The 12,173-nt window shown below is 39.7% G+C and overlaps 1 protein-coding gene across 1 annotated transcript in view; it reads left to right on the top strand.

Moving 5' to 3' along the window:
- LOC117782702 (autophagy-related protein 2 homolog B) overlaps positions 1–12,173 on the top strand; it is a 131,045-nt gene that overhangs the window by 106,670 nt on the left and 12,202 nt on the right. The window contains exon 17 of the mRNA XM_034619729.1: positions 9,800–9,927. Within this exon, the coding sequence (XP_034475620.1) occupies positions 9,800–9,927 (128 nt within the window). The remainder of the gene's footprint in view (positions 1–9,799; positions 9,928–12,173) is intronic.

The raw sequence follows: 12,173 nt of genomic DNA, 5'->3' as shown, positions 1-12,173 counted from the left end.
ACCTGTTGCGCTTCCCCTTTTCCTTCGCCACCGTCTTTGCTTTCGGCATCGACTTTATGGCCTGCGCCGCTGCTAAGCTAGCTCGTTGTGCCTCGAACTTAGCTATCGTTTCTTGACAACGTGCTTTGTCCTCCGCGTCGCGCGGGTCAATCGTTCCATCTGCCTCGTTCTTTGCGATCTTACGCAGAACGAAACGGCAACGACTGGCCTTTGCCTTGAGCAACTGGTATTCCGATTTCGGTTTACCATCCCCTCCGGGATTAGAAGCGATGGATTGGTCGGTGGTGGTGTCGGTTTGGGGCGTGCTCGTCTGAGCAACACCCCCTGGTTGTTGCACTAACGTCTTCCGGCTGGAGCCGAGTAGTGCCTCCTCGTCGATATCACTAGTATCGCCATCCTCGTGGTGTCTCGGTTTATCCGAGGCGAGTTTTGGGGGGTTGTTTTGAACACCATAAACGCCCGCATTGCTCGACAGGCAAGCGCCGCTTAGGGCCCAAAAGGTGGTGGGGAGACGGGTGGTCGACCAAGGCAGTCCCCCATACCTTGGGAAGGCTAGTTACTACCCGGGGTTGCCCGGCCTCCGGGAAGGCTCCGTCCGAACACAGCTAGATTTGACCCCTCAGCTGAGAACTTTTTAAGTCAGCGGGTACGGGTCGCATAACGCTCCTGACTTGAGGGTAGGCCGTTTAAAGACCCTTGCCCAGTTCTTGGATAGGGATAGGTTTTAGACAGGATATTGGGTTTTTGTGTGAGACGGGTAGGCCGCTGTCGCCGCTCAAATTTAGCCGTACAACTGTACGTTACCAGGGGACACCACGAGGAGGTCCAATCCCGAAGGAAAGGGGTGTACGGAACATTACTGAACTTTCCACCTATGAGTCGACTTGATGCTCAGAGGGCAAGGAATAATCACTCCATCTTGTCTAAGTTGGAGCTTTGCCTTGATCTCATTGCATCCTTGTCCCCCATAGGCAGATCAAGTTTGTTTTTATTTTTGGATCCGGCCACTATATCATATAGCTGCCATAGGTACGATACATCGAAAATGAAGTTTTAGTATGGAAAAGTTTCTTGTTTGTTGAGATATCAGAACCAAACTGTTCTGGTATTATACATCCAGACCAAATTGGGTTAAAATCGATTCACTATATCATATAGCTGCAATAGAGACGCTCAATCGAAAATGAAGTTTTAGTATGAAAAAGTTTTTTGTTTTTTGATAAACTGATAAAGCATTTAACTTGGTTTTGTCCATCCTGACCGAAGTTCGTTTAAATCGGTTTACTTTATCATACAGCTGTCATAAGACCGATCGGTATAAAATCAAGTTTTAGTATGAAAAAGTTTTTTGTTTTTTAAGACATCCTAACCAAACTGATAGAATATGCATTAATGTTGGTTTTGTACATTCTGACCAGATTTGGTTCAAATCGGTTCCATATATCATATAGCTGCCATCGGAACAATTGGTCGAAAATCAACTTTTATAAAAGAGTACCTGGGCTCAGGGTATCCTACTGTCGAGCGTGCTCGACTGTAGCCTCACCTCACCTATTTGACAGAACAAAGACACATACAAACTCGTTTAATATGAAAATAAAAATTGCCCACATTTTGCATTATGTTTATGATAGTTTTAAATTAATGTTTATACCCGTTACTTAAAAAATAAGTAAAATTGTATATTGTATTCGTTCGAATGTATGTAACAGGGAGAAGGAGGCATCTCCGACCCTATAAAGCAGCGGTGGGCAAGCCCTTGCTCGGGATACTCACAAAGCCCGAACCGTTAAATTGGCTTGCTCTAGATTTTCGACAATACAAATATAACTTTTGACGCAGCGCGCAACTCATTTATGACCCCCAATAAAACTAAACAACAAACACATAGCAAATGCTCGAGTTTCGGCTGCGACGCGTACGGTCACAAAAGTGCTCATTTTGCTATGATTTATGACTTCAGCAGCGTCTTGTACCGTGCGTAAAAAAGTAAAGTTGGTTTTGATGCGTTTTGATGCGTTTTGATGCGTTTTGATTTTTACCACATAAGCGTGCGACTTGCAAATAAGATTAATTAGAACTTCTTTTAGTGTATAATTGTTTTGGTTTGTCAAAACCAACAAAAACCACACAGATTTTTCGTCGCGACGCACAGAGTCATGTGTGTCTATTTCGCTTTAATTTATGACTTCAGTCCATCCGAACGTGTGAGGGCCTAGATCTCAGAGACTATAAGAGATAGAGATACCAAACTTTCATTCTCAGACTCCAAGTGCGTCATCGCAAATCCGAAAAAACCGTCTGCTCGTCTGTATAAACAAAAGGATTCCAGAGACTAAAAGAGATAGAGTAACCAAATTTGGCACACAGATTTCTATAGACCATACCTGGAGTTTGTTTGTTTTAAATTTCAGCCACGCCCTCCTCCGCCCCCGCAAATCGCGAAAAGCCACCACACCCACACTTTTTAAGATGATACTTTTTTGTGGTTATTAACGGGATCTTGAATATAGCCTTTGCCACTTGCTTTATTTCTATTTCAAAAACAACAATTTTTAATTTATGATCAAATAGTATGTTACCTAACGCTTCAAAAACGAAGTAGGCTGATTTGTATAAGAATATATCATGTCATTTAGCAGATACTGATTGCTGACTCATCACGAGTTAAGAAGTGATTTCTGATTATAAAAACTGCCGAATGATCCCAATGTTAGAAATCACAATTCATGAAAATGAATAATTTGCCAAAATGATTTTGCATAATTTGTCTTGCACATAGTTTTAATACTTTTTTTTTTTACATACAAAAACTTTAATGGGACTGAATTTTTAGAAACAACAAATTTGTGTGGTTACAGTCTATTTCATAGAAATAATTTGAGTGTCTAAATTATTGTGTTGTCCATGAAAGCAGCTCGTTGTCACGTTTGCTTCGACGAAAAACTTTAAACAAGCACCACGTATACTTTTTTTTTTTTTTTTTTTTTTTTACTTTGCCTTTATTTATTAAATCTTCTCCAAGGGAGACTTACAATAAGTTTATCAAATCTTATATTTAAAGCTTAACTAACAGTCATGTTGACTTAATATGATCTACGGTGCCCAAGGCGGGTTCGACTGCAAACCCGAGTTAACCGTTGAGCAAGAGGATTTGGGTGTGAAGATAATTTAATGTTGTAGCTCGCCTTTTGTCTTGCTATCTCATCTTTGACGTATATAACGTTCAAATCTCTATGAATGTTCTCGTTTCGAACATACCATGGTGCCCCAGTGATAGTCCTCAGGATTTTTGATTGTGCTCGTTGGATGACATCAATATTGCTACTGCACGCGTTTCCCCAAAGCTGCGAGCCGTAGGTCCACACTGGTTTTATGGTGGAATTGTAGAGTAGAACCTTGTAGTCTAAGCTGAGAGGAGATCGGAGATTCAAAAGCCAATAGAGGTTGTTGGCTTTCAGTTTAATCTGCGTTTTTTTTGCTTCAAGGTGCCAACGCCAGGTGAGCCGCCTATCAAGATGAACGCCAAGGTACGTTACTTCTTTGGCTTGTGGGAGTTGTGTATTAGACAGTGCTAACGGAGGACATGTTTGCATGTTGAGAGTAAACGTGATATGTTTACACTTTTGTTTATTTATTTTAATACGCCAGTCGGCTAGCCATTTCTCTACTACCGCCAAAGGTTCAGCTAGACGTGCTGATGCTTCAATGGGGCATCTGGAACGACTAAGAATTGCGGTGTCGTCGGCAAACGTAGATGTTGTTAGTCGCTCGTTTATGGGGATGTCCGCTGTGTAAATTACGTATAGTGTTGGTCCCAATACACTTCCCTGGGGAACTCCAGCTTCTATAATATGATCATCGGATGTAGTGGTGTTACATCTCACTGCGAAGACTCTATTGTAGAGGTAAGACTCGAGAAGCCTATGAGTGTACACTGGGAGCGTCGATTTGATTTTATGCATGAGACCTTCAAGCCACACTCGATCGAAGGCCTGGGAGACGTCGAGGAATATTGCGCTGCAGTATTCCCGATGTTCGTATACTGTACGTATTTCTGATGTTATTCGGTTAACTTGCTCGATAGTTCCATGCTTTTCTCGGAGGTCAAATTGATGTGTTGGGATTGTGTTGTGTGTTCTGAGATGAGGAATTATGCGCGTCAAGAGGCATTTTTCAAAAAGCTTAGACAAGCACTGTAGTAGGCTAATTGGTCTGTACGATGATGGTATTGTATGGTCTTTTCCTGGTTTGGGAATCATTATAATGACCGATTTCTTCCATTTTTTTGGGAAGTAGCCGATGGTTGTAATCGCGTTGAAAAGTTTACAGATGAGGGAAATAGCACAGTTTGGAAGTTCAATGATCATTTTTTGAGTTATTAGATCGCAGCCTGGAGCTTTCTTTGGTTTCATCTGTTCTTTTATGACTTTGACAATTTCAATTGGACGAAATTCAGGTGGCTCAGTACATGATGTAGGTGAGCAGCAAATGTGTTAGCTCTGTCTTTGTCGCTACGGGCCCAGCAGCCTGGGGAGTTTCTTATAGGCGTTACTGTTTCGATCGGCGCACTTAGCGTAGGGTGAGCCCTCCACAAAGGATGCTTGGTACTGGTTGGTGATAATTGCTCTATGTAGCGGCGTTGGGCAACTGCTTCTTCATGCTTAAGAGCTTTGCTGAGTCTGCGTGAAGCATCTTTAAAGCGTTGTTTTGTAGATGGCGACCGGTGAGACTGCCACTCACGTCGCAATCGTCGCTTTTCCAGAACAAGTTGTTCTATTTGAAGATTAGTTTAACGTTTATTCGTCTGCACATGCGCGCATTGTGGAGTAGAGATCTTAGCTGCTGCAACAAGTACTGATAATAAGTCCGCAGAGCAGTCGATGTCTGCTTCGATGTTGAACTGCGGAGCAAGATCGAGGTGAGAGCTAACGTATTTCTTGTACTTGAGCCAGTTGGTTCTGTGTGTTGTGAGTCTATTAGAATATTCCACATATTCCGGGGATTGGATGAAAGATCCGAAAGTGCTACGGCGCTTATCAGATTGCGTGGGATGTTTTTTGTCACAGCAAAATCTATTAAGTCTGGTTGTTTGTTGGGGTCTGCTGGCCAGTATGTAGGACTACCCGGGGAAACATAGTTGAGTTTGTTGCTTGGCTTTATGATTGCGTTGTATAGCTGCCTTCCTTTTGCGGTCACAAGGCGAGAGCCCCAGTGCGGGTGTTTCGCATTATAGTCTCCTGCTGCTATAAATCGCTGTCCCAGTGAATTGTAGAATTGCATGATTTGATCTTCAGAGATTGTAAAGCGGGGAGGACAGTATACAGCGGCAATAGTAAGATTGCTGATGTCCGATTGTACAATTATAGATGTGGCTTGTAGATAGTTTGCCGCAAACCTTTTGTGGAATTCGTGTTTGATGCGGTTTCTTATTTGAATACCAGTTCCAGTGCTTTTCCATCCGAATGATCTGTGCCGTAGAATATGTATCCACGTATTTGAAAGTTATATTTGTTAGTAAGGTGCGTCTCAGACAGCAGCATTACATCAATGTGATTGTCGTATAGGAATTGGGTAAGCTCAAGTTTATGCCGTGAAACACCGTTGGCGTTCCACAGAGATATTCGTAGAGGCGCCATTGATTATTTGGATTGTTGAGATGCAAGCATCTGTATTAAGGTGTTTTGATTTTGCATAAGATTTTGCATAGTTGATCTCATAAACGACATGAACTCCATCATACTTTGTTGTAGGGTGAAAATCATCGTTTCAATAGGGCTTTGTGACTGCTGCATGGGCTGCTGCGCGTTATCCATACTCGAATCTTCTTGTATTACCCTTGGGGGCGCTGCTGAGGGAGCTGATTTTTGAAGGCCAGATTTTAAAACATTGGCGAAAGATATGCCATTGACAGTGTTTGCGGGACCAAATAAGGACCTGGCTGCTTTGGCGAAGAAGACGTCGGGTGTAGTTTGGGAAGCTATAGTTGCACCTGGCAGGTGCGGATGGCGTGCTGTTGGTACACGTCGGATGCGGCTTTTTAGTTCCTTGTACACTGGACAGCCTCTGTAATTAGCTGTGTGATTTCCACCGCAGTTTCCGCACTTTTTTGTACTAGGGTCATTCTTGTTGACTTGGCAGGAATCGGGGCCATGGGAGTCTCCACAAGCTACACATACCGAACGCAGCGTGCAGTACGTCCTGGTATGCCCATATTCCTGGCAGTTTGAGCATTGAACTGGACCATTCCGTTTGTGTGGTTCCTCAACAGTGATCCGGCGATGCAGCAGGAGCTGTAGTTTGTAGATCGGGTGCACTTCATTTTTCTTTGGAGCTTTACTATCTGTCTCCAGCTTAACTTTGAAGAGAGGTTGCGGTATTTTGCTTTTGTTTAAAATATTTGTAACTCTCTTAGCGAGAAAGCCCTTCTCTTTTAACGCACTTGCGACCTCGGAAGGGGTTACATCTGGTTCAATACCTTTAAGTGCAACCTGCAGGCCCTTGCTGCTTTTTAGTTGATAAGTGTAGAAGTGTTTCTTAGCTTCATTTAGATACTTGGAGATTTTACGGAAATGCTCCTCGTCTTTTGATTGAAGCTTGATTTCGTGAATGTTCCCTTTAATTAAAGGAACGACATGAAAATTGTTGTTTCCAACTAGGTCAACGATCTTGTTCACCAATGCGTTGGATATCTTTTCTCGAATGAATATAGGTGGGGGCTTTAGTTTTTTTGGTCCATTTCCAGCTTCGGTAGGCTGGTCGTTGACAGTATCAGCCAGCGGTGCAAATCTATTGATGGTGTTTACTGGGTCCCAGCAGTTTGGTTTGAGTTACCGTGGTTAATTTTGATTTATTTTCCCGTGTTTTTGTGGGCTAAGTTTTCGCTTTATTTGAATGTAGCGATCCATTCCGGTCTGCCTAGCCGGACCCGTTGCTTTTGACGCTGCGCTTGCAATCGAAGCAGTAGTTGAAAGAGCTTGCGCTTGGTCAGCAAAAGATGGTACGACGACTGTTGACACAGTTAACGTTGTTGTTGCCGTAGCGTTAGCAGCAGCGACTTGTACGGGCAAGTTTGGTGGTGATAGTGGATTCCGCGGTGAGGGGGTCGGTAATGGAGAGGCACACTCTTCGCTCCAGGTTTTTGGAGTTGTAGTTGGTAAAATCGGAGAGCAAGAACGCGCTCTCACATCTTCTACGGCTAAGAGGTTCTGCTTTGATTTTTCGGCTGTTGTGTGTTGCGTTGGTGGTTTTGCTTCTGAGACAAAGCTAAAGTAAGCGTTATTTTTGGCCAAAGAGAGTCGCCGCTCGCCGCTGACGTTGGGCACGGGTATCGTAGTGACTCATTGAAGTTAACACTTGCTCAATTCCAATTCTATTTGATTTGCTTAAAGTTTATATATTTGTTTAATTACACTTTCAAAACTAAATGGATGATCGTGCGCATCGCACTATGGGGCTCTTGGCCTAATTTTAAATTTTTACTGCACTTGAGTACTATTTAATTTTGATTAATTCGGAGCGCTCTAAAGAAACACGTCTGCACGGTCCGAAGGTATATGCTCTCCACGTTTACTTGACATTACGAAACCACAGTTAAATTCAGGAGCAATAAATCAAAAACTTTGGCACTTGCGTATGCGGAGTGAAATACGAACAACTATTGTAATTAATATATTTCAAGTCCGATCAACCTGTATTTTTATAAGTTTTTTATTAGACTATAAGCAATTTTAACAAAAAAATTCCATGACCATAGCGATTAGCCTTCCTTATATTTTCGGAGATCTTGCGCCTAGAAACCTGAATGCCCTTTATATGGGCAGGCACAAGAAAATCTTATTGGGAACTTTGCTTTTGTAATTTAAGTGACGTTTTCAGATGGTTTTGTATTATCCTAGTACTATTATATTAATACTAATACTATTAAAAAGCTTAAAGTCCCATTTCGGAGTCCATTCATGACCCTCTACTGTGAAATAATCTCATCATCCATTATGCAAACCCTTGAACAGCTTGCAGTAAACAAATTCCTAGAAAGCCCTAGCAGTCAAAGTTTAATTGTCTCTCTCATTACTTCTGTGGCTTTAGGAACGGCTTTTTAGATAATTTCATCATATGGGTGTCTTTTACAAAGTTTTTTTTTAGTTTTGTCGATCATATTGTACTTTTTGCCAAGCGCATAATACGATTTAGCTGTGCGCCCCTCAATTGTTGATTTTAACTGGGCTCTAGCTTGAGACTGCTGTAATAGACATTATTTTCTGAACCCAGGAGCTCTATCTAATTTTTTTCCATTTTAAACATTTAAAACTACTTTATAAATAAAAGTTTTCTTAAAGTCCATAGCAGAAACGCAATAAAATATTTAATTTTTCTGCTGAGAAGGGTTTTTTGCGTGATATCTGCACAAAAAATTTTCGACACCCTGCTGTGGCATTACCGCGGCTGACCGTTATCTAGAAAGCTCATTTTTGTTGCTATGTTAGTGCAAAAAAGCATGAATTCAATAAAATGGCAGTTAATTAAATATAGTTCCATAATTTCAGTGCGAATTTCTTAAAAAAAAAGCCGTCTTATTGCACGCAAAAATCTCAGCTGTGTTGTGCCCAAATTTCATCCACCTCGGTCTTACCGTTTGGGCTGCACGAAGATCACTCAGTCAGTCCGGACAAACAGTTTTATATAGAATGGGTCTGTCACGCCTCCTTCTGCCTGTTACGCACAAAAAGTCGATATTCTTTTACCCAATAATAAATTTAAGCAACTCTAGCAACTGTCTGGAAACAGTATGGCATCTCATAGTGATCATAATTCAAAACATCTCATCAAAACATAATTCAAAACAAAACAACTTTAAATTGTTTTGATCAAAATAAATAAATATGCCATTAGCGAGACAGTTGATCATCGAAGAGCTCCGGCTAAAGAAAATTAAAAACGGTGATGACGATTTTAAGAAGATGTCACCTGGCAGAAGTACAACTGCCCACAAATGTTTTCACAAATTGCACAATAAGTAAAAGATTTTTGCAGTAAAACTTATTTTACCTCAAAAGAGATAATTTTTTTAATGCTTAATTTCAAGAAAACAAAAGCAATTTCATATATATATTTAAAATTCCCTTACTTCAAGCTCTGATTGAAAAATATGGTATCGCTGACCCCGACAGCGAAAATCTAAATCGGTCTAGGTGGCAGCATCGGATGTCAGGGGATTGAGAGCTGATTCGCTTCGCCCAAAATTATTTTTTTGATTATTTGTGGCACAGCGGAATGAAATAGAAGTGAAATTCAAGCGGAAGTGTATTTTGTGGCACCTCTGATTGAGAAACCGAGACAGGAACACAAGGCAGAGACACTGTACATTCAAACAGGTGTCGTTGTGTCGTTTCTTAATATTCTTTAAGCAGGCTTTAGACAAGGATTTTTTTACCGACACTTTTTTACCGATAGTAAATTTTGTTCTACATATTATTCGCTTCGATTGCCAAGCAAAAATCCTACGGGTTTTCTTTTCACAGAGTCTTGTCACACGCTAAACAATGTCATAAGAAAATTCTTCGACATAGTAGACATTCAACCGACACCGAAAAACCACCACACGTAATTAACGTTATCTTTTATTATTATCTATCATCCTACCTAATCGCATCAAAATCGGTAAAGCAGAAAGGCAGTAACAGCATTAATAGTATGCAATGAGTTTTAATATTGTCGGGGTTCCGACTAGTCCTTCCAAATATTTTTAGTTCTATAAACCTTTAAAATGTTGTGATACATTCATTTTGTTACGTTTCAGGCGAGGACTCTTAGGCTGGAATAAGTTGTTCGAATTTTTGTGTAAAGAATGGATTAAAGATATTAAAAGGAACCAGCTCCCCAATATTTTAAGTGGGATCGGACCTACGAATGCCGTCCTTCAATTATGTAAGTATGAGTGAAAATAGTGCACCTTGCTATAAATAAAGGATTATTAGTAAGAGTTAAAATTGCGTCTGGCGAGCGTTTTTTCACCGACACTTTTTGTTAAAAAGCCTTTGAATATTAATGAATTCTTACTCTATTGATACACTTTTAAATGAGTTTCAACTATTTGTCTGCAATATGGGGAGATCAATAGAGATTTAGTTGACCATTATTTCAAATTTTTGTAACACTCAAAGCAAGTTTTGTTGTTTTCATTGTGCCGAAAACATGTAAAATGCCTTAGATAGATAACATAATAAACGGTACTTTTATTAACGCTACTCTCGTTGATTCATGATACAAGTTTTTATTAGTTGAGTGCCCTATGACACTTTTAAGTGTCTAACATAACGTAATAAACGGTACTTATATTAACGGTACTCTCGTTGATTCATGATACAAGTTTTTAATAGTTGAGTGCGCTATGACATTTCTAAGTGTCTAACGCCCGAGGGCGCTTGCCCTTTTAAAAAAAAATAAATAAAATTAAAGAACTTTTAAATTACCAAAATTTACAATATTTGTATTATACAATTCAATTCATATTCCAAATCACATATTAAGGATCCTAAAATACATTTTTCTATTACACTGCCACTCAACTGAATGGGCTCACGACAACGTGAATAAATTGTATACAAGTACACAAGGTACAAGTCTAGTGACGAAATCATATTCCAGTCCCTGCTTGCTTTGCTCGCGGTGAGGTGCTGCTACAGTCGAGCACGCTAGCTTTTCTAATCTTTTCTAAAAGTTTATTTTCGACCAATTGTTCCTATGACAGCTATATTATATATGAAACCGATTTGAACCAAACCTGGTCAGAATGTACAAAACAAACATAAATGCATGTTCTATCAGTTTGGTTAAGATATCTCAAAAAACAAAAAACTTTTTCAAACTAAGACTTGATTTTTGTGCTATCGGTCCGATGACAGCTATATGATATAGTGGACCTATTTAAACGAACTTCAGTCAGCATGTTCATATCTAAGTTAAAAAAAAAAAGAAAACCAAACTAGCTGGCAAAACTGTCCATTTTGAAACACAAAACAAAATTTACTGCCAACACAGGTTATTTTTTTCGCGCAAAAGCTGTCTGCTACATAGGTTTGCTGATATGCCACTTTGTTGCTGCTGTCATCTTTGAACTCTTAGTAATATGTATATATACACTTAAGCTGAGTATGGACATAAGATTTGACACTAACGAAGGGAAAGTGCTCAATATTTATCCGTCGGCGAGCGAAAGCAGTGTTGCCAAATCAATACTCTGTTACGTCAGCTGTGTTTTGATTACCTTTTTAAAAACGCACAACTGATTAGATTACATTTAAGGGTCATGGAAAATGGAAAATGACGAAAGTTAAGGATATTTAGCGTGTTGTTATTCAAGTAAGAAGCATATGCAGAGCAACATAACAGTTATGTGTGTATTTTTCTATTTTATTAATAAAAATTGTTAATTTATATAATTTGGGCTGACAGATTGTTTTAGTTTTAGCTAATATTCATGCAATTTTCTCCTGGCTTAAAAACTCCAGACGTCTTTGTTTGGTTTTCAAATGAATAACGCACATTTTTAGCTTGTTAGGCATCAAATGTTTGAACAATTCCATATTTTGGCAGTCACCAGAGCTAAAAGCTAGCAGTGTTGAAAAACGACAATTTCTTGATCTGGCAACTCTGTGTTATCCGTTCTCCGAAGGAACCAGCTAAAACGCTGGCTAAATTTCCGTCTAGCTAATTTAGCAACTGTTTTTTATATGGATTTGGTATTTAGCGCACAGCTTTTATCCTATGTCCACACCAGGCTTTAATCGGAAATAGCTTGCCGAATCGAATTTTTACAGATATGTGTGTTAACCAAAAAATGCGGAATTGAATTATTGACTATAACCCATTGAATTTGTATTGAAGATGTCATGTGTCAATTTTTAAAAAATCGCTAAAATGTAAGCTAAGAAACCTTATTTTACCTGTAAAATGTTACCTGAGTACTTTAGAATAAAAGGTACGCCTAAAAGCTAAACTCACCTTTCCAATGATATATTGGACATTTCTGTAGATTCTAAGCTTTGGCTACTTTTGGGGTTTACATTTTAGCGGGACTAGCGTTTTTCCGCTAAGCTAGCCGTTTTTTTAAAATGTCGTAAAACAAACTTTTTTAGATTTTCGAAAAGTATTAAATCCCAATCATTACATCT

This window comes from Drosophila innubila, assembly GCF_004354385.1.
Source record: "Drosophila innubila isolate TH190305 chromosome 2L unlocalized genomic scaffold, UK_Dinn_1.0 5_B_2L, whole genome shotgun sequence".
NCBI lineage: Eukaryota > Metazoa > Arthropoda > Insecta > Diptera > Drosophilidae > Drosophila > Drosophila innubila.
This window is presented reverse-complemented; position numbering and strand designations above follow the sequence as displayed.